This window comes from Anser brachyrhynchus, assembly GCF_964034855.1.
Source record: "Anser brachyrhynchus genome assembly, chromosome: 1".
Lineage (NCBI taxonomy): Eukaryota > Metazoa > Chordata > Aves > Anseriformes > Anatidae > Anser > Anser brachyrhynchus.
The window spans coordinates 15989476-16013049 of NC_137694.1; the positions used below are offsets into that span (position 1 = coordinate 15989476).

General features: G+C 39.6%; 1 protein-coding gene across 1 annotated transcript in view; it reads left to right on the forward strand.

The window, feature by feature from the left end:
• SLC2A13 (solute carrier family 2 member 13) overlaps window positions 1–23574 on the forward strand; it is a 160502-nt gene that overhangs the window by 52446 nt on the left and 84482 nt on the right. Inside the window, exon 4 of the mRNA XM_080561517.1 lies at window positions 20989–21097. Coding sequence (XP_080417643.1) covers window positions 20989–21097 — 109 coding nt within the window. The remainder of the gene's footprint in view (window positions 1–20988; window positions 21098–23574) is intronic.

Consider the following 23574-nt stretch of genomic DNA (forward strand, 5'->3'; position numbering starts at 1 on the left):
AGAACTTTAAAATATGGGCTTCTGATATGCTTTGAGTTTACAGGTTTTTTTCTTCTTATCAGCTGAAACTGGTTTTCAAACTCCACTGAGGGTTATTCTGAAATGTAGTTTTAATAAGCTTGCACACTTCTGCCCTGCTGATAAACTTTTGTTCCTTTCTTCCCTAACTCTAGTAGAGATAAATTAACCTGAAAAAAACGTTACATGCCTTTTTGTATTTTTGATAGGAACCTCATGAAGGGCTGTCTTCTATTTTGGCATAGCAGTTTCAAAGCAGTTTTCATTTATCATGACTTGGATAATTTAAAACAATCCTCTTTTCCCTCTGTGGCTCTTCTTAAATGCATTAATTTTGTTTGGTGATAAAATTTCCCCTCTATGTTCTTAAAGTGCTTGCAAATTTGAATATTGGTTTATGCTGGTGTCAGGATTAGACCTAATTTTTGCTTACATTTAGTAATAATGAAATTGAGACATTAGTGTTGTATTAGACAAATCGTGAGAGATTTCTAATTGTAAAATATAACCATTGCAAGCTACTAATCAATTTTGTGTAAATCCTGCCCAGCATCATACTCAAAGTGTAGTATTTTGTTGCCGTGGTGATGAGCACAGTAGGGTTTTCTTCAGGATTCTTTCCAGCAGCTTACGATAATTGAAATGGCTACAGAGAGAAAAAGTATCAGCTCCAGCCTGAGTTCCATCGAGAGTATTAGCCTTTGACGACAAAACTATTTTTACTCTGTGTTACCATTAGGGCTGGAGTTGTAGTAATGCATCCCAAACTTTACCTGTGGAGTAAACTTGGACTTAACACTTAAACTAATTCAAGAACATTTAAAATTTACTTGTTCAACTGGAAAAATTATTGCCAGAGACTTAAAGGATTTGATAATACAAACTGCAAACCTTTCTTTGTCCATTAGTGAGAGTCTTCATGACTGTTGTTTTTATTTGTTTGTTTTTGGTTTTTTGGTTGTTTGGTTTTGTTTGCTTCTTTATTTGTTTTCTCTTCAGTGATTTATTCTTCTGCGTTGATAGAGCAGACAACAAAAGGTGTATCTTATAAGGGCTGTATATATTTTTCTGTGTCTGTAATATTTCTTAGTGAATATTTGCAAAAACATCTATTACTGCAGTAACTGTACTACTCCTCTTGTAATGCATCAGCAAACTTCTTGTGTGCTTGGTAAAGTAACTTATGTGGCTTGTAATTTCCCCCACACAAGAAAATTTAGCTTTTTCTTTTTTTTCCTTTTATTTTTTTTTTTTTTAACAAACAAACCATCTATTGTTGAACTGTAAAAATTGCAGTGTGTTCCTGCACTGCTGGGAAGCACAGCATGGAACTAAACTCCATAAAAGCTTCAGCTTTCATTTCTCATTCGCAGCTCACTTTCTCCTCTTTTCCACCATTTGAAGTATTTTGGGCAGGAGCCTATAAGGTGGACTGGAGATAAAGGCTTCAGTTCCTCTGATGACTTCCCCACCATTAAGATGCTAGTTACTGGAGAGCTCAAGATCAATTTGCTGTTTTACAGAAAGAATAGCTGAGGTGGTCTGACTTAATTTCTGGCAGAACTGAGAATAGACCCAAGGTATCAAGTGCTTTGACTACAGCATCTTTCTGTGCCACGACGTAGTTCCCATGCTGTATGTGCCACCTGTGAAATGTGCGTCTGCCATTTCCTATTCAGTTTGTTACTTGGCATCTTCTAGTGATAATAAATCTGCTGCTAGATGATTATTCTTGTCTCACTTAGTAAAGGTATGTATGGACCCGAGAGGCTCCAAACAGATGGTTGCACTATTTTTTAATTACCAAAATACATGTGTTGGTAACACCAAAAGAACATTCAGCAGTAATATTAGAAGGACATGTAGAAGCAAAGAGAAGCATTTACACATTTGTGGAAGTGAAAGAAGTAAATTGCCAACAGCAAATATCTGGGGAAGAGTAGAAGAAGAGCATCAACTTACATGAGATTTTACCCAAGCACTCTTCCAGTTTCTGATCATTTGAGGTTTATCATCCATGAAATTGTCTTGTCTCCCCACGCACACTTTTAGTATGTTAAGCATACTTAAACTTTAACCACAGACTAGCCACAGAGCGATTAATCATGGTTTTAATTCTGTAACTTTCTGTTTTACTTGGAGTTTTCTTTCAGCTTTTCAGCAGATGTTCTTGTGCATTTAGATGTTTGGTTTTCAGGTTTACTGTCTGAAGTAGGAAATGCCCCACTACAGAAGGTGTGCAACTCTTGTTCTGAATAACTGTGTTTTCAAAACCCATAATGAAATGAAGCACTACTATTCCCACTTTGCAGAGAGAGAACAGGGGATGGATTTTCACCAGAAAGTTTTGAAGGATCCTGTGAGGCTTGTGGGGGGATTCATGTCCCACAACTACCCATGGCAATACTAGACCGTCCTTAAAATGTTATGCTAAATTACATGAGTACGTATGTGCACCCTGGGGCAAGAGGACAGCAGATGCCAGCCATGGGTGGAACTTTTCAGAAGCTTTAAGCATGGGTATTGACAAAGATGACTTGGAACTGACACTACTGTCCAATGTGCCAAACTGTGTGCTGCTAAAACAAGCAAGTATTCAGGCTTTTATTCCATAGCTTATCCCATCTTGGTCCTTGAATACATTTCCACTTCCTAGAGGGTGATATTCTTTTGTGTATCCTTTGAAGGTTGGTTGGAATATTTTGTATGCGTTTAAAACGACGACAAAGTATTGCTGACTTATCCCATTGGATCCCATCGGATCATGGACGTGTGAGGAGGGTTTCTGTGCAGTCCATAGGTATCAAACAGACAAACATGAAACATTCAGCAAATATGGGGTTTTACAGACATCTTCTTGAACTCTGGTGCCTGGCTGATGCTTTCACCAAGCTTGGAGTGGTGTGTTGCTTTTCTCCTGAGCTTTTCAGAAACCTTACGCCATCAGTGGAGCCTGTGCCTGTGCTCTCATTACACAAGCTGAGCTGCCATGCACAGACACAGTATCCCTCTCACAGTCTCTTTAAAAATTAATGCAAAGCAACACGAACAAGAAACTTTAAAATGATTACAAAAAAATCGCACCACATAGCAAACTAGGGTAGTGCATCCCCAAAGACAGATGTGGACAGGCAATCTACGCGCATTACATCTTGACTGGTTCGAAGGTGAAACATCCATTTGTATGAAGAGCTGTCTAGTCAAAACTGTAGTCAAAAGTTAAAGCCCTGATGCTTTTTTGAAGTACAAGCCTCCTGAAAAATGAGCTTTGGGCAGTGCTTATTGTCTTAGAGCTTTTAGTTGCTTCATATTTTCTTCATTTTCTTAACCTGCTTTTATTGCTTCTTGAGATCTACCATTGTCTTTCGATTTCCCTAATTCTTGTGATACCTTATGGGGATAGATGCTTCATTCTTCTTCTATTATAATGCTGTTTCAGTAGCAATGGCTAATGAATTGGTATCCACAAGGAATACTTAAGAAAAATTGAACAGAGACTTGATGATTGCAACTACAGGTTTTGCAATACTTGAGGGAAATCAGGATTGAAATTTTGACCATGTTTACTGTTGGTCTATATCTGTCTTGTCAGCCTGCCTTAAATGAATTTTCTCTTCTTTTATAGCCTATTTACTAGAGTTGTCACATCTAGAAAGATACAGTGTCTTGCAAACTACTCCTTGGAAGAAGATATCTTAAACGCTTCCTATATGTCAGCAAGAAGTTGTGATCATCTCTGGTGACGAATATTTCATACTTTCAGTGATAGTGTTATTCCATCAGCTGGCATTTTCAATAAAACAATTTCCATTAGTGCAGTGCATCACTTGTGAGCCCGTGACTCTGTGGTGCATCTCAGCAATGTCCTACCCAGAGCTCATGTACTTTCCAAAGGATCCATTTGGATGCTTGGAACGTGCTATAACAGTGTCGCCACACTGGAATAAAAATCAAACTCGGGGCTGGTAAAGCCACAGCTGAAGCTTCCCCAGTAATTCTGAGAATCTAAAATATCAATGAGAACAACTGGACTGTAACAAAGAGCTGTGAGAAAGAAGAGAATTGCTTTCTTACTTGTTAGGAAGGTAGTGTTGTAACAATGCTGGTTGTTCTCCCCCCATATATACATTATTCATGAATCTTTGTGTCCAAACCCCTTGGCCTAACCATGTCCAGAAAGGTTTGTTACTTCTGGGGGCAAGCAAAACCATCAGAGGCACTTCTTCAGTGTACCTGGAAAGGTTGGCTGAAAGGTTCATTTTGAGTGCCTGTCTGCATACATTTACACTTTTCTTCAAGTCTTGAAACTGAATATGTCCATTGAATGTAAGAAAGATTCTTATACATTCTATGGATGTATTTTCCTCTGTTTTGTATATAAAACGTGAAGTGCATTTTAAGGAGCAACTGAATTATTTGTATAGTTCATTCTGAGAAGTCTTGCATTATTCACTTTACTTTTTCCTTTGATTTCAAACCACTGGCATCACTGCAGTGTTCTCAGAGAAAACACGAACAAGCAAAAATTCATAAACATTTGTTCCGCTCTTATTAACTGAAAAGCCGTTGTCGTGCCGTGATTAATTTTCGTTTTCTGCTCTTTGGTATCTACATGTGTTTGAGACATGCCTTCCAGCTGATATCAAAACCACAAAAGTGTCACTGTTTCAGCAACAGATTAATGTCAGATTACCTTTTTAAGTATTTATTTCCATGCTTGTAAAGTAAGGGGAAATGTTGGAGACCCAGATGTTAGATCTGCATCACACTGCTCAGGAGTTGAATTACTGAGATTGTTTTTGATGTAGAGACTCTTTGCATCATAGAGTCATTTAGATTGGAAAAGACCTCTAAGATCATCTGGTCCAACCTTTAACCTAGCACTGCCAAGTCCACCATTAAACCGTGTCACTAAGCTCTACATTGACATGTTTTTTGAAGACCTTATTTACTTATTTGAATATTATACAGCATATTTGTGGAAAAATTACAATTGGTGCAGTCTTTGCAGTTGGCCCTTGTGATGTAATGTCACAGGGAGTGGGTGTCATCAACAAGTTTGGAGATTATAAAGCAAATACCTGAATTTTGGGAGGAACAGAGTATAAGTAGGGTGGGGTGTTAGGAAGGCTGTTAAGAGATTTGACGTATGGTAAGAAATCAGCTGACAAATGCCCAGTGCAGGGATCAGTCCCGTAGAGCTTTGTGGAAAGTTCAGTGTCACCTCGCACAGAGGAAAGGGCACTTTGGCGTTCGTTTGGTTCGCTGCTAATCTGAAACGGTTACATAATGGTTGATGTCCCTTTCTTAGATGGAGCTCTGTGTTTTTGCTGTTGGTATGTCACACACAGCTGCTTTTGAGAGCTTCTCCCTGCCCAAGGCCTGGGAAGCCGCGTATCACGTAGGTGACATTTCTGATCATTGTTTTTGTCCGCTGAGAGTAGAGAAGCCTCCCATTTCAAATCAGTGTCATGGCAATGCCATCTATCAAGACGTGAATGGCAGAGTGAAACACTGCTCTTCTCAATCACAGGATTGAATTGCTGTCCTTTGCTGGGGAAGGTCACTTGTTTCAAACCTGAATTCCTGTACTGTAGGAGAGTGGGGTGACACCGCTTTAATTTTCTCTATGCTTAGCCTCACGGGTTGGTTTACCGAGTGAATTATCTGGAAGAATCAATGCAAAAAACGTTCAGCCTCCCTTTCCCTATAAATAGCATCACTTATCACATCTTTTGAGGCCTGCACTTCCTCCATGAAATCCTATTTCTCCGAATCTGTGGTGGAGGGTCCGAGTGCCCGTCAGCAGGCCGCGGCAGGGGGTGGCTGGGTGTTTCTGAGGTAAACCCTTCGCCCTGTAGCAGCAGAGGACGGGTAGTTCTGATTCAGGCGCTGTGTGGAGAGCACGGATGGAAAGGAATTGCCTGACTCAGCTGCAAGGCCTCCAGGACCCCAGGCCAGATCTCCCCTCCTGCGCCCTTTTCGAGCAGGGGCTGCATATGCCGAGCTCCCGTGCTGCCAGTACATATGGGGGTTCATGCCTCTGGAGCTGTTCCTCTCTGACAAGCTGCTTCCTCCCCAGCTCCTGTTGTAGAGGCTGTTGCTGTTTTTCGACAGGAGTTTTAGGCGTTTCTTGTGGATAGAAACACGGCTGGGTCCCACATCCTTGCTTCTTCTCCCTTAGTTCACTAAGTGAGTTACAGCCTAGCTTCAGGGTTTCTCACAGGAAACTGTGGGCTATTCTTTAGCAGTAAGTAATATTAGACCACTAAGTAATATCAGACCACTTCCATATCTTGCTTTATAGATGATGTAGTGTGTAGTGTTTCTGCAAAACGCTGTGTTTGGCCCCCGGGTGTGACTGTCACCTGGATAACCCCGTCAGCCCGCTGCTGCCCACCCGAGCAGAACCAGCTGCTGGTGGAAGGTCCCGTGCCTGGCCATGGGAGGGGAAGGAGCAGAAGCAGCCTTCCTCTTCAGAGGTCTGCAGTGCACCCGAAAACGCCTGCTGTGAGTGCCCTGGTGGGTTCTGAGGCAGGGGAGAGATCTTGTGCTCTGTGGCACATGTAAGAGTTTTCTCCTAAGCACCCTCATCTATAGACAGCAGCAAATTGCTTTCTTTAAAACTACCTCTTTGAGAAGATCTGTTTGTGATTTTTTTTTCCTTTTGATAAATTATATCCAGAGTCACAGCCCCAGGTTTCTGCTTTTCCTTCTCCAGTCATACCTCCTACCCAGCTTCTTTAAAAATCTTGTCTTTTTTCTTTTTCTTAACGCTGCAAAGGTTGGTTTGACATCGGGGAAGAACCGTACCGCATGCTGATGTCAGACAGTTGCTCTCTGTCAAGCTCCTGCCTTGCGAAAGGTGTGTGCGGGTCAGGCCAAGGCCGTGGTGCTGCTGAAAAGCAGAAAGTAAGGAGTGATTCCTGTTTGGCGTGAGGGCTTGAATCTGAAAGCTTTAGATTTAAAACGCACTTCAATAGTGGCCTTCCTTGAGGTTCAGGCTATGGAGACACGTCGCAGTAACATCGCATTAATCTCTTCAGTGTCCAAATTCACGTTGGCTTAGGGACGACAATGTGCACCTAGCTTTGTTCCTAATGCACAAGATTTGGTTGACATTTGACCTGAAAGCATACTTCTAATTTCCTATAACTTTTAGCAGCAATATGGTAAACACTGCTTTAAATTGCTTTTAAAAAGTGAAAGCCTGCTTATTCATCCTTTCCATACCTCTTCTGACAGATTTATTTTAAAATCTAAATTCTCTTCCTTTTGGTTGTCCTGAAAATCCAGGATGCAGGCAAAGGGCTTAGGACATAATGAGCAGTCAGAGCTTGCCTTTACTGTGCCCCCTAAAACCCCACCACACATTTTTTATTATTACTTACTAAGCTTGTCTGGTAAAAAGACATACAGCCCTGCGGGAGGGAATAGGACCTTAAAATTATGTTGTAAAAACAAAACAAAACAAAACCCAATTATTCTGGAGGAAAAAAAATCTTCTGCTTCTTGCCAAAAAATGTCAGCAATAATGGGCAAGGACCTGCGTTGACTTTCAGGTTTTAGTAATGGAGGGGAAGAAAAAAAGTAAAAAAGCTCAAGCCCATAGGCGGCTGCTGCAAAATTTATTTCATTGAGCTAGCATTACAAAATACTGAATTAATTTTGTCATAGACTTCTAAATTAATTTTGAATAAAACCTAATCGTTTGCAGGGGCAGCTCATATTGCTTTTTTCCTAGTTTGGTTTTATGCAAAACCAGTGCAGTTGCTGTCAGCTGCTAAAAGATGCATCGACTGCATCTGCATTTGGCTCCGAGCAGCGGTGTAGCTCTGCAGTAAGTCTCTTCTCGTCTCCCATTGTCACCCCACGTACTGCCTGTTCGGATCACAACGTGGTATTAGTGCCCATGGAAAAAATGCCTTTAGGGGGAACAAAACGAGAGGGTATCCAGGGATACCCTCAGTACTCTCTGACCCTCACGGAGACGTGAATGCTCAAATCAATGACAGGGTCTCTGGCAGCTTCTAACAGCCCATGTGTGGCCATACTCTGCTCGGGGACCAGACTAAATCCAGTCTGACAGAAAACCTACAAATCATGTGCTGTGTACATTGATGGGGCTTGGCTTCAAACGGCTTCAACCTGATGATCCCCACCTGCTGCCTTGCACGACTTGCTGAGATGCATATGGCCATGCCTGCTTCTTAAACCGTGTGTTGCCCAGTGGAATTAATTTTCTTTATAAATGAACGAACTTCTCCATTGAAGCATGTTGTATAACAACGTACAGGAACGTCGTTAACTTTTTAAAACAATTGCGGTTGGTAGGGTTATATGTATCCTCCCCTTATGCCAGTCGGAGTTAGCACTTCTCCAAAGAGGGAAGGACTTCACAGTGTTGTCTCTCCTTAAGGAAATTCCTCTTCTTGGTGGTGGAATTGATCTCAAAGCTGCCCTGCCATGGCCAAACTTTTCATCCAAAGTCTTGCTGCTTACTCTTGGTGTTGGGTGTGGATTTACAGTTGAGTAACGTTTGATAACACAAGTGATTCGTTTGTGTTTTATTGTGTCAGATGCAGAAACCGAGACAAACAGATAGCATGTCTCGGTGTTACTCTGCATTTTTTACTATATTTGATTTTGAATGTCCACCATTTCCTTCAGGTGAATGTTAAGTGCTTGAATGATGATTCCTTCATGCATTCATAGCTTGGTAATTTGGCAAAACACTTACAGAAGTTGGTTTGTGACTACAGGCATGTGGGCTTTTTCTTTCTCTATTGGTGTTTCTATGTAAAATTACCAATGTCTAGTGTGTAGTACCTTAGTGGTCTCCAAAATGGAAGACGTCCTCTGTTTATTTGGTTGTCCAAAGTCAATGTGAAGTTGTGAACTCATCAAAGATGGTGTTATTTCTGTGTTGTAAGCTTGATTTTTTCATTCAGTTCGTGCTTATTTAATTTTATATTTGCCTCTTTTTCCCATGTGTCAGGCAAGTTGTTCTTACCTCCACTGTCCACTTTCTATGCTTGTCTGCTGGTGTCTTCATCTCAGCTGGGTCAGCAGAGAATGTATATAGGTATGTATACAGGGGAGAACATAGATAGCTGTATATAGGTGGAGAATGGAACTGAATTAGTTTCTCCGATTAGCTGCACAGCTTGTGTGATCAGAATCAGAGATGTTTCTCGGTGACTAAGTGGCAGCTCAGAGAAAGCCAGCAAATATGAGGTCGGTGAACGGAGATATTTGGAAATCCACCCTGAAACGTAGGTGGTCCAAACACTGCAGCTTTCTTCCAGCTTTGCTCTCTCTCTGGTTTTGTTTACAAGTTTTCCCCCGGACTTCCTGCCCAAGAATTTTTCCTTTCAGCCCGCTTAATAGGTTGGTGACAGTTGGCAGAAGGCACAGTTGGGCAATGATGCTCTTACTGAGAAACATGAAAATATTTTCCTGGTACCCATATAAAGATGCAGATGCTTCTTATATCTAACACTGAAAATTAACTTTCATTATTTCCTGACGCAATCCGATGCCAACCACGCTGTTGTAAATCCTAATGTTTTAAAGCAGATTTGCTGACAACTTCATGTTTGTCAGCCCCCGAAGCTGACAAATTCTAACTGCAGTAATTGCAGTAGGTTTTTTGTTGTTGTTTTTTTTGTGTTTTTTTTTTTTGTTGTTGTTGTTTTGTTTTTTTGTTTTTTTTTTTTTTTTGGTTTACAGGAATTAGTACTGTTCTTTTTAGGGCTTATCTTTAAAGCATCTGTTTCTTCTAACAAGTTGTGTTGCCTCTAGGAAGAAGTTAAGCATCCTGGAGAAATAGTTGCTCTTTATTATGGAGGACACGCATGTCTGCGTAAACTCCTGCCCCTTCTCTGAACCACAGCCTGATCACAGTCTGTGAAGTTTGCCCTGAAGCTATGAAGATTACCAAGGTTACCTGAAATTCCAGCCACACAAGTGATACTTTTTGCCTTCAAAAAGGAAAGGAAAGTAAGGAAAACATGGAGAAATTGAGATACTGTTCGGTAGCTGCTAATTTCCGAGCACATGCTTACACTGGGATGTTGTGAATCACTGTGGGAAGTTTGTCTTGCTTCATGCTTAGCTTCAGCTACTGCATGTATGCTTCTGAAGCCCTAGATAAGAATTTGTACTGGTGCTATAAACAACTTCTTCCCTTAGCCCAGCTGAGGCTCTTATTGCCTTTGAGAAAGGAGTTTAAGTCATTCTGAAATAGTGTTGCAGCTGAGAATGCTTGCTGCATTTATGCAAGTCATAATCTTAACGTTGAAACCCTAAAAATGTCAGTGAGCTTGTAAAGTGGATATTTTTTCACCAGGCATTACTTCTGAACTCCAGCAGACTTGGTCTGGAACAGACCAAAAATATTTGAATAGCATATTTTAATAGCATCTTCCTTGTGCAAGAATTAGCCTGAAGTGTGTTTTCCCATATTTTTTATATATAAAATGTATGTATTGATTTTGCTGTCTGCGTCCTGACGTTGCCATTGTTGCTAGCTCTGTTTCCATCCTTGGTCTTTTGTCTCCCCGCAAAAAAAATGAGCATTAACAAATGAAATTAGGAAGGAGCTGAATGTAACATGTTCCCATGTAGCATCTTTAAGGACAGCTGGGATGATCGGGAAGCAGGTTGCAGGGACAGATGTATAGACACAGGGACATGGCTTTGGGGAATTAGAGCTAAGAAAAAACAAAAACCAAAGGAAGCTGAAGAGATATATTTTTTTTTTTTAGTAGATGGTTATACTTTTTCTATTATAATAGCAATTCTCTTTTGTTGGTCAGAGGGTGTATATAGACCAGCTCAAAGCAAAGTATTGTTTTTCTGCAAAGCCAGTTTTTACTTATTTTTAATTTAGTATTCATTTGACAACCAGGGCACGTTCCTTTGTGTTGTCTAGTGGTGCAGGGGAGTTCAAGCTGCACAGGAGAGTTTTGATCTTGTTTGGAGCTGAAAACCAGAGCACTGGTGCACAAGGGCAGGATGAGCCCTGATTCTTCTTGACCTTCAGCCGTGAAACAGGGGGTCAGATGAACAGACTTCATTTCTGTAAAAATGCTCCCACCCCCATGCTGAAAACAAACCCATAATTTTTATGTAGTGCTTTAAATGGAAGTTGGAAGTTTCTGTTCCTTAAAATAGTGTGGAAGTGAATCAAATCAGCCTCTGTTCTAGATGTTCTTCCAGTATGGACACATCCATGCCTATCCCACTAACCAGGGCCTGATGTGGCCTCTGGGGACCGCAGCAGCACGACCCTTCCCCAGGCAGGACTCTGCACGAAGCCGAGCAGTACCGCATGGTGGGAAGAGGGAGGCGAGCTCTGTGCCTGCTCCCTTGGTCAGTATGGCCCCGAGAATACAGCTCCAGGATGGACTCCAGTGCTTTGGAGATGCTGTCCTTGTACCAGAGTAACGGGGGCAAAATCAGCCCTTGCCAAACAAAACAAGTTCAAATCATCTCCTTCCTGTAACTCCACTGGATTTTTGGTAGAGTCTCTTTACCAGCTCTCCTGCTACCACACCCGTGTCCTTCTGAGATATCTCTGCATGTCCTGGGAGTCAAAATATGCTGGTGAAACTCTGTACTGTAACCACTAACTAAAACCTCACATTGATCTTTTGATGTGCGGTGGCTTTCTTAGCGCTTTGTTCTTCTCTGGAAAAATGATATTTGACATCGCTCTGTGATAAACTGCGTTGCTTTTACTGTGATAAGGTATTGTGGGCTGTCTGGGCAGCAGAATCACAGAGTATCCTGAGTTGGAAAGGGGCCACAAGGATCATCGAGTCCAACCCCTGGCTCCACACAGGACCGCCCCAAAATCAGACCGTGTGTCTGAGAGCGCTGTCCAAATGCTCCTTGAACTGTGGCACGCTCAGGGCCGTGCCCACTGCCCTGGGAAGCCTGTCCCAGTGCCAGCAACAACTGGAAGTTGTAGTCCTGTAGCAGGTAGGAGAACCAGAGCTGTGTGCACCCTGCCTTTTGAAGGGGAACGTTCTCAGTACAAACTCTGCCCTACCCTGTCCTTGTCTGGGTGGGCTCGGAGATCACTCAGTCTTCCTGCATCTCCTACTGAGTGTGGGGTAGTGTAACTCCCTGGTAGTTACATCACAACACGTGTATGTTTTCTGAAATATCCCAGTTTTCCTGTGAGCCTCACGTTTGTTCTCACTGGCTTGCAAGTCACGGCATGCAGTGCTTGCTCTTACTGCCTCAGTAAAACTTCGAGGCATGTTTGTTTTTACTCTTAACGCTGGAGAAATCCTGGCGGTCCTTTTACTTTTTCTTCTGAGAGAATAATCCTCTTGTGACAAGTCTAGAATTGATATTTTAATATTTTTTATTAGTATCTATAGTGGGGAAGAAAAGAAATGTCTTTCGGTGGAAACTGAGGTGGCTCAGATCACTGCAAATGTCTGAGAAATGTCCCTTCACTTAAATGTCCCCTTTGAAAAGGCAGCTCTGCTGGGGCTTGGACCCCCTCTTAATGGTTCTGTTTTACTGGTGTGATTGGAGCCGTGTGCCCTAGGGCCAGCTGTAAGCTGCTGCATCAGAAACACAGGTTAAAAAAATGACATCAGTCAAAACTTAAAGTTTCAGCTTAAAATTCTAAAACAGAGCTCAGCACAGGAGCAGGAGAGGAAACATTTTCTGCACAATATCTATCATTTGGATATTATTATTCTTTATTTCAACTTGCTGAGGGTATGAAAGCAGCATAAAAACCTACCTACTGAAATTCATGAGGAAATCTCAGAATTCCTATATCCTTTTGAAAAATAGGCCTCAGGTTTCTAAATAGTTTAATAAAATCTTTATGATCTTCCTTTTTATCTACTAGATCTGTGAAGTTGCATAGGAGCAATGAGAATGTCTTTCTCCTCACATGTTTTTATCTTGTAGGACAACCAAGCATTAATATACACAGTTAATTACATATGATTTAGACTTATATATTATTTTTTTTAAAGGAAAAAACATACTTTAGTGGGGAAGAGATATCAAGTATAATCTTAGACTCCACTGGATTTTGAAGAACTTTTTAAAAAACTGCCTTTTAAAGTATTTTATATGCATAAGGAAACTATAAACATGGCATTTAGGCAATGCCATTCTGTCTCCTTTATGCTGAAAATGATCAGAGGGGTTTCCACTCAGTATAAGCTAAGCAGCTTTCAGGTTTCATGTTGTCTATAGTACGTGAGGGACCTTGAAATGTCTGTTACATACTATTAATTCTATTTTCCCTAAAAACAGAATCATGACACGAGAAGATACCTTTTGCCTGCTGTTCTGTGCAGCATTATCATATATTTTCTTTAATTCTGTTTTATCTATGAGCCTTTGTTCGGTGATTCAGTCCCAGCTGATGATACAGGACATCTGCACGTAAGGTTTCAAAATTACTTTTAAAAAATATTTTAATAAAAGCAAAACTCAAAGTATGTTCTCCTATTAATCTACAGGCAAAAAGTATTTCAGCTGTCCAAACAATTGCGTATAGATCCAGCTACTTGCTGCCAGTCTCACTGACCTTAGCAAAAACTGCTCTTGGAGGCCTTCTCTGAAGTTTTTGCAGAGGAAATATCTTGTTAATTCTGGAAACCAGGAAGACTTTACTGTGCAGTGGGTGTACGTTAGAAACAGTCTGAGAATCTTTCTGGATGAAATTTGTTGCTACCACTGACAGCATTATAAAACAAATGAGAAAAGGTTCCTAATCTGGCTCTCTGTAGAGTCTTTTTTGTGCAAAATAAACTGCTTCCGTGCTGGTTTTGTATTGATGCTAATGATTATATCTGATGCGAGATTGTCAAGAGTCATACTTTGTTGTGAAGTACTTTATTATGTCTGAAACTCCAGAGTGGCTCAAATTTAATTCGCATAGGCTGTATGTGAATCCTCCAGAAATTGGAAGATTTGAAAACTGTCATGAACGTCAGCTTTTCATAATCTTCAGTTCTCATGATAAAAATACTTCTTAAGATCATAGCCCAAGAGATTGCTATCTGTTCTCCGTATTTTTAATTGCAAATTATTACTAGTTCAGCCAGTGACAATACTTAAGCAGGTGGTTGGTTTGGATTTGCTGCTCCAGTGAGATCTAATCTGCAGTAGCAAAAACTTGGCTCTCTTCTCTTCTCTTCTCTTCTCTTCTCTTCTCTTCTCTTCTCTTCTCTTCTCTTCTCTTCTCTTCTCTTCTCTTCTCTTCTCTTCTCTTCTCTTCTCTTCTCTTCTCTTCTCTTCTCTTCTCTTCTCTTCTCTTCTCTTCTCTTCTCTTCTCTTCTCTTCTCTTCTCTTCTCTTCTCTTCTCTTCTCTTCTCTTCTCTTCTCTTCTCTTCTCTTCTGCTAATGTAATCTGAACTTTAAAAAGAGAAAAAAAATATTACAGGAGTTTTTCAGATAAATCCCACAGATAAATCCTTTTTTTTTCCTTTTTTAAGGAGATAGTCTAAACTAAATGTGCTATTAAGAAAGTAAATAAAAGAACAAGCATGCAACAGATCATATCCAAAAGTTCCCATTGAGACTTTCATTGAGCTCCAGAATTCTTTTTCCAGTTCTACTAAATTTCCTTTTTTTTCCTTCCCTCCAGGAAGTGTCTCCCTGTGTTTAATTTGTTCAGACTGCAAGGACTGAAAATCTGTTTCCACTGTTAAAACCACTGACCTAGGGTGGGAATGGGAATATTTCATTTGGAAACAAAGGATAGAGGATAAGGGAAAAAAAAACACAAAATGAAACAAAACAAGCAAACAAAAAACCAACCCTACCATCTTGGCAGAAAAATTTGCCAAAAATGTAAGGCTTGAATTGTGCCGTGTTGGAAACAAAATACACTATCAGTGTGAGTGTTAATACAGTAACAGCTGGAAAGATCAGCTTGATAGTAGATTACTGATTAGGTTAGAGGGAACTCTGAGTCATCAGCTTTTCTTGTGCTTTTTTAATTAAAAAATAAATAAATCACTCTCGAAACTGTCCTCACTGCACTTCTAAGTGTTTTTCCTTGACTTAGACTAAAAGAAAAAAGCTTTCCAATTCCAAATTGATAAATGCTCTGCGCTACCATTCATTAGGTGATGAGGGTGTGGAGTGGGCAGATCTTCAGGCTGTTAAAATGCTTGGCTCCTTTCGATTGTGCCTGCGTAATTCTAGGTACATCGTCTTATCTTTCCTCATCTGCTTTCTCCAGCTGTGAGGATCGTGTTCCCCTTTCCTGTGTAAAGCACTTCTGGAGCAGACTATGACAAGAAATAATTGCTAAAACCACATTGCAGGCTGTGGGTATGTCCAAGTCGGCCTTAATGCCTACTGCTTTGTTTCCGAGTTACTTACCATGACAGAGGCAAACCGTAACGTGACCCTTGCTTTTCTCTGTCCCTACCCCAGTTTTCCTACCAAATAAACAGGTAAACCCCCCATCTCGCTGCCCTGCTCCACAGGTTTTGACAGTACCAGGCTGCGGTCCAGCTCCTAGGTCAGCGCCTCTCTTCAGTCATCGTGAGCACTTCTCTCAGCTCCCATTGGCATCACGTAAATTGTGCTGTTACCTGCTTTGCCATGGCTTCTCCAGTTTGAAAGGACTTCATTAAAGTGGAATCTGTTTTTCATAAAGAACATGTAATACAGAGGCAAAATGCACTTTTTTTTTTGGTTCCCAACTTTTGACTGCTTCTTGTCCTATTCAAAGGCATTCTTAACTGCTGCTTTCTTTGTGCGAGCACTCAGTCATATAGATTTTCCATCACTAGAGCTTTATGTCAAAGAATGTGTTACCAAGGGAAAGATTTTTTTTTCTTCCTTTTACAAATAGAAGAAAATTGCTTTGTTTTCATGATTTGCAGAAGACTAACACAACTTCTTGTCAAAACAAAAAGGAAAAAAAAATCTTTGTTCTAAGTGTTTCTGTATGGATTAAAAACATAATTTGGAGGGACCATTTATTTGAAATCTAAGTTTCCTGAGCAAGGAAAAAACCTCTTTCAATTCAAATAAACACGGAAAAACTCCTTGCATTCCTTAACTTTAGAACTGAAAAGATTGTGTCTAATGTACTTTTATTTTCTATTAGAGCAGGCTCTCTTGTTATGCCATTGAATGTTTTCGCTGTGGAAAACCTAAAAATCCTAAGAAACAGATATTAGACAAGCTGGCAATCTTTTCTCATTCTTGGCTGATGGGTGACTGACATAAAAAAGACTCAAACAAGCAACCTTTTCAGTTTTCTCAAAGGAACAGAGAACTGTATGAGCTAGGAAGCTTCCTCTGCTGCTGTAAGTTATTCTTCTGATGCTAGTAGAAACGTTGTGAAAAAGTGGGGAAGAGCTTGGTTTGTGGGTAAAATTGTTTTTTATCTGTTCAGGATAAATAATGCAGTTTTGATCTCAAAACTATGTAAGCTGTTGCCTAATTTGGTAAATTTTACAAAAGGGAAAAGTGAATGAAGTTGATACTTTTAGAAATAATAATAGGCTAGTGAAGGGGAAGAGTGTTTGCTTTAGAATATCACATCTGTGCAGAAAATCGTAGCTAGCTCAGGGTCTTAAGCAGAGGATTTTTTTCCAGATGATGCAGAGATAGCAGGGCTGGAAACTGCCTTTCTGTAAGGAAAGGCCAAACAAGAGGAGTGGTTCCTACATCAGTGGTCTGCTTTCCACATCACCAGCCTGACGTCTTCCTTTGCCCCATTTCTGTCTGTAGACCAGTTCTTTGAAGGTACGTCTGGAAGGAATAGAAGGTATTGACTGACTTTAGGATGAGAAAAGGTTTGCAAAACTAGTTTCTAGGGTGAGCTTAACTGATGCTAAACCGGTGAGTGACTCTTACTGCTTGGTAAGCCTGCTTTTCCGGAAACACTCCTCTACAGCAAGAACACAAAATGCTGGCAGGAGCCCTAGGTAGCTTTAAGCTGTTGCTACAAGCTGTCACCTCGATTACTTGGCAAAAGGGTGTTCAAACCTGTAAATGGCTTTGGCACAGCCCAGTCTCTCGTCATAGTTTCCTGGATGTGGAATTTTGCCAAGTACTGTACTAATAAGTTGAGGGGCTGGGGGATCACAAGGTTTCCAGGCACCAGATGCCTGCTTGCATTTGCTGGGGGATTTTTAGGTTGGCTTTATGTCTATCTACAGTATTTTGTTTTTCCCCTGGAATTATATGTAGCATATTTTCAGGAGGAGATGCTGAGAAATCATTAGTACCCATTCTTCTGCTTTTTAGCTTTCATTATTTAAATTCCTCTTAGAACTAGGGCTTGTTTGTTTTGTTGTTTTTGAAAAGTCTCTAGATTATGTAGTTGGCAGTGGGTCATGCCCAAACTCCTGTGGTCTCCACACTACTCCTTTTCCCTACAGACGAAAACCAAAAAGCCTTCCCCGGTGATTCAGAACGTCTGAACCAAGCTTACTTATGGGTTATACCTAATAACAAGAAGACCAGCTAAAATATAAGAAGCTGGTGTTAAAAGCTTCAGGTAACTAACACAGTTTGACATTTGGAAAGCATCCCTCGCCCTCAGAGTGCAGAATAATTTGACAAGAACAGCTTCTCCCCATCTTGGTTTATCTCAGTGTAAGCGAAGAGGTCACCACTGGGTTTTTGCTTTATTCTTTTGAATGCAAAACCAAATTCCCAGATCTTACTGTTTTTTTTTTTTCTTCTCTTTTTCTTACAAGGATGAATGTCTGGTTAGGTAGGAAGTTTAGACCAAGCTCAGAAAAAGCCAGTTCAAACACAGCAATCGTTCATGTAGCATCACCTCCTACAACAGCAGTATCCCAATTTTCCCATTGTTCTCTATCAGTTGCTGCCGTTTTACGCTTTCACTGGAGCAAGCTTCAGCTGCCTTTTACTAGAGCGTATTTTGAACCCTTGTAAACATATGCAGTAAGGAAATTTACTTCAGATAAAGTAATTATCTGAAGCCACAGTACAAAAAAGCAAATCTAGTCTCATTAAATTAATGATGACATTAGTAGGTCTCATCCTTTTGACTTCAATTTTATTCATGGTTTAGGAGAAAAACAAACACCTCAGTGGTTTCTCAAGTTCAAGTGCAGGAATGTTCCTAAATCTCCTAGCTAAGGAGAAGACAACAGCATGAACAAAAAATACTGACTTTTGGAGATAAATATCTATTTTTTCCACTGTAAAAATTACCTTTTTTTTTTGGTGATGCATCTTTTGCATCATCTGTTTCCCTTTAGTTCTGTGCAAAGCTAAGTTGTTCCATTCTTTAATTTCTCTATTTTGTTGCTTTGTGCTATTTTAGTCTATTGTAATAAATAAGGGGAAATGTAACAGTTATCAGAAACTATTGAACTACAGTTTTAGTTTTCAAAAGAATTATTTTCAGTAGAAAAACGTGCTTCATTCTGAAAAATTCTTTTTCATCCTTCAGTTTAGCAGCATCCTCTGTTGGGAACAACCATGATTTGCCTACAGTTGCTTAGTTTTAAGATGGCTGTAGTACATGAGCACAGCACGAGATGGATGGCGGGATTGAAGATAGGAAAATGCAAAAATAGTACAGATAGTCTTAAGGCTAGATATTTTAAAGAAAAAGTTTCAAGCCTTTCTGTTTCAAAAACCGGACACTTTATAGTCCAAGTCCTTTGAGTTTTTAGCTGAGTTTGAAAAACTCCTTTAATATAGAGATAATGATTTATTTTATGTCTTTCAGTCAGTTTATTGGTTTGTAGACCTGAATTTTATGAAGGAAAATCCTTTAATTTTGTGTATGCCTATTCAGATGTGCAGTTGCTGTGATACAGATTTGCACTGAAACTTTTTAATCTCTGACATAAACCAATATGATGATTTTAGCATCATGGTTCCGATGCAGTTAGTCAAAAATCTGAAAAAAAAAAACAACAACAAAACCACAAGTACTTACCGAATTTAGGTGACTGGATGCTGGAAAGGTCTAGGCAGACTTTAATACACGGTCTCACACTTTTCTGCAGTGACCCACTTCAGCCATACAGACCGATTTTTGCAATTAAGTTTTGCGGAGAGTTCATGACTCTCTCCGAATTGCAAGCCATTGTCTGGGAACAGCTGCTTTAATTTCGAGCTATTCATTTCAATGCCTTCTTTCTAATTGTTTTGTACAATGCCTTATTGTGAATAGAGTTTCATGTAACTTTCATTGAATAGCTGATGGATCGGGAGTTGTTAAAAACCTTGCATCAGTTCCTTGTGAAACTTCTGCCTCCTTTCCTACCAACCCCTGCTGTAGAGTTCCAGCTCATTCAGCGATCATCATTGTTGAGTCAAGATTTAGGTGAGCTGTGTAAGGCCTTCAGAAGATGAAGACCATTTTTTAACTTGATTAAGGACTGTATAGGAAGTTTAGTAAGAACAGATGATGTCTCATAGGCATTCACCAGCCTGGGTTCATGACAGATGCTGCAGAATCCATTGCAGATCAAGCTTTTTAAGCCCAAAGCCCTCAGGCTCAAGTGGGATGCAGAGCATGGAAAGCTGAGGGCTGACGCATTTATTAGCATTTTTTTTCTGTGTAAAGCTTGTAGTGAAGGAGAAATCTGAGACTATGTGTGAGCTGTGGACAGTTCCTAGCTAGCAGCAAATGTTTTGTTGTCCTTCTACCAAGGAAATGCCACTTCGACTCCAGAACCCTTAGATGTAGTTGGCTGCCCAGCCGTGCCATGCATCTTGCTTGAGAATATCTTACCTTGCTTGAGGTTGGCTCTGTTTATCAGTAACTTGATCTCACTTGGAGAAAGATATTTCGGAGGTCATGCTGCACCTATACGGCAGGACCTGTCCGAAATCAAAACTCATTTTATGTAAGTTGTCCGAAATCAAAACTCATTGTATGTATATTTGTTCTTACCTAACAGATAGGTTTTTATTTTGAATCAATACGTGTAATATTTTCTATATGTTCAGGGAGGACTTTGATGAAAATGTAGAAGTGTAGCAATAAAATATAGATCATTTTCACCTCCAGTTACAACTTGTGTTAAGCTTATTTTTTGTTTTGATGGCAACTATTTTGACTTGTATGTATTGTCATCTAGTTAGGTATTCTGGGTAGGTATATCAGGTGTGATACGATGTATAAAACTCAACATATTCTTGTGAACTGTTCTGGCCCAAACAACAAACTAAGCAGAAAGAAAGGCAAGTAAGTAGTAGAGACAAAAAAATTTCTTTTTTGCCTGGTTTGGTATAGTTTTCTGTATTCGTTTTTTTTAAGGTTACTTTAAAAATGTAAAAGTTGCAGAGAAGAAACTTTCTCTGTTTGCCACAAATGTTTGGCTTTCTCTTCAGTAATAAAGTGTTTTCTGACTTTTGAGTCATACCAATGCTACCAAAGGTATGGGTAAAGTTTAATTATTTTATGCTCCCTCTACTGGCCTTACAGCTGTGCAGCATAGACCTATCCCACACCTTAAAAATACCCAAATTTGCAACAGTTTTTTGGAAATTGAGAGAACATTGGTGGGAATTGGGAGTACATTTTTATCTGTGTGATTCAGCTTTGAGCAGTAAGTAATGGCATTTCTGAAGTAACCCTTCAGTAATAGTGGGAACTTTTAGAAAAGGAACAAAAATGATATTTTGTGATGACTTTGAGTACATTCAGTTACAGCAGATGTGCAATCTGTTGCTACGATATAGGGGAGCTGTGCATCTACCATCAATTACACTGTACGTTGTGTCCAAAAATTGTTTCATTTTTTTTGCTTGAGCTTCATGAAAATCATCTTATGTAGTACAGCATGGAAAAGCAGAACTGAACTGAAAAAGTTGTTCAAAAATAAGTGAAATAGCCCAAACTTGTTTGAAGCTAAGGTGCGAAACCTGTTGTGCCTGGGAACATTGTCTTGACAGAGATCACTTAAGAACTGTTACGTATTCTTTTTTGTTTTGTTTTGTTTTGTTTGTTTGTTTTTGAAGCTGGACCTGTGATCTGCAGAATGCTAACATACCCTCCAACTCGAAGAGCCTTAATTGTGGGTTGTGGTCTGCAGATGTTTCAACAGCTGTCAGGGATTAACACCGTCATGTATGTATTTACTGCTTGCTTCTCTTTTAAAAATACTTTTAAAATACTTTTAAAAAGTCAATTAGACCAATAGCAGTTGTAGATGGACTTCTCGACAAATTTTGAAATGTGTAAAATTGAGTGTGAGAGCTGACATGCTGGTTTTAAATCTGGATATTGGTATATTTGGTATCTCAGAAAATTGGTACAAGAAGATGCCAGTATAAGGATAAACATTTATATAGAGACGACAGTGCAAACTACTGAGAGACGTTATATTATATGTTAAGGTTTATGGTTAAAGCTACGCAAGCGTAGATAAGAAAGTACTCTTATGGCTCGAATTTGTGTGCAAATAGATCAAAATACTGTGAGGGCTAGACTGTTGACCATTTAAATGGGATGGAAAATTACTGTGAAGTGCTAAAGGAGGTAAGATGCTGAGGCAAGAAGCATTTGCCATTATTATATGTTCTACTTCGTGTATGAAGACTCAGCAAATGTAGAGGTGAAGAAGAATATATTGGGTTTTCTGATAAGCTGTCAGCTCACATGAGGAGTAGCTTTTGATAAATGTGCAGTGCACAAGACCTAGTTCAAGATGAAATTACTGCTGAGCTATCCTACAAAAGTAGCCATAACAAATGATTTCCATATCGGTTTAAGAGCAAGTGTAAAATACATTGCAGTAATATCTTGTGGAGAGAACTACAGCTAAATGAGGAAGCAAGTTAGGAAACAGTTAAAAGGAACAGCTAAAATCATAAAGCTTGTAGTGGTATCAAGAGCTACCATATTAAATATGAGAGTAAATATCTACCATCTATCATAAGTGGGAAAAAATACAGTATTAACAATAGATATTTACTCTCATATTTAACTGCAAATAAGGGAAATCTGTAACACACTTTATAAAGAGGGACTTTATACAGTAGAAATTGTAACCCAATGTGGAAAACAGGCAAATGAATAGCTGCTGAGTTACATGTGAAAAACAGAAGACAGGCACAGAAAGAGCTTTGAGGAGATCTTCAGGCTCATCAGAACCAAGAGAGGGTTTCAAGGCCCAGTACGGATCAAGGCTCTGTGAGAACAGTAGCAGAAGATAAATCTGCAGCAGCAAATCTTAAAGACTCCTTTTGCATCTGTGTTAATTATGGAAGGTATATCAAAGTTCCCACACTGGAGCTTACGCGCTAGAGCTTGCAGAAGGTCTGCTTCAAATTGAAGTGTTAGGGGAAGAAATTTTAGAATAAGCTGATTAAAATGAATTATAACAAATTGCCTGGACTAATCAGCGTACAACAAGTCTGGACTACTTCAAATACATAGTCAAAAAGAATTTGGAAATGTAGCTTACTCTGTGTGAAGCTGCAGTCCAGAAAGTTTTATTTCTGTCTATATCAAAATTAAAATTGTCATAAAATCAAAGGAGAAGATGTGTTTGTAAATACGAAAAATATGTACATAGGGAAAGTAAAATAATAAAGAGCAAACATGATTGCTGTAGACTGACTATAACCTGCAAGTCTGTTGGATAGGAGTTGGTGGGCACGTGAGGACTATACCATACGAACTGACTATCCTAGCCCATGTTGCCAGAGTTTGTTGAAGAAACCAGTTGGTCAAAAAAGTAAGAGAGAAGTCTTGGGTTAAGAAACAAAGCTAAGAAATAAGGATAAGAATAAAATATCAGTTATCACAATGAAGGAAAGTCAGGAGTAGGATCCTGCAGGGATCTACATGGGAGTCTTTGCTATGCAGTATTTTTAAGTCAGTGAAAGGGGCTAACCAGCAAAAATCAGCTTGTACTCATACACGATTCAGAAGATTAAAATCCTCAAATCTGTGAAAATGAACAGCTGTGGGAAGATGATACAAAATAACATATTAATAAAATGGCAAAAGCGTTAACTTTTTAATACTGTCCAATAATGCTTACAGGAGGGAACTGGCTAGAGATCTTGAAGCTGAATATAGCTCTGTACAAACACCACGATGATATCCATGACCAGGCTGGAATAGTACAAAGAGTTGTCAATGTCGTTTTTTTAAATATTGATAAACCTGGTTGTATGTGGAGAGAGAGATCCTGTATTTGAACAGGATGGTTAGGACTCTGCAGCCTGGAAAAGAAGCTCAGAAGAAATGCATGATATATAAAACTACTAATGCTGTGCAGAAGATGGGGAGGGTATGGTTATTCATTATTCCTTATAACATAGTTTTGTAGACTCCTGGTCCTTACCCAGCAGTTGGCTTAAAATAAACAGAAGGAAACATTTTTTCATGCAGCGCATAATTATATAGTGGAACTCATTGCCACAGGATGTTACAGATGCCAAAAGTAGAAATAAGTTTAGAAGGTAATTAGGGAACCTGATATAATAAACATTGTTAAAGTATTAGTAAACATGATGTGGATGCAACCTCTGGCCAAGGACAGTCATTCTCATGTTTTGATTCTTACTACTTTAGGGATCTTTATTAGGCTAGAA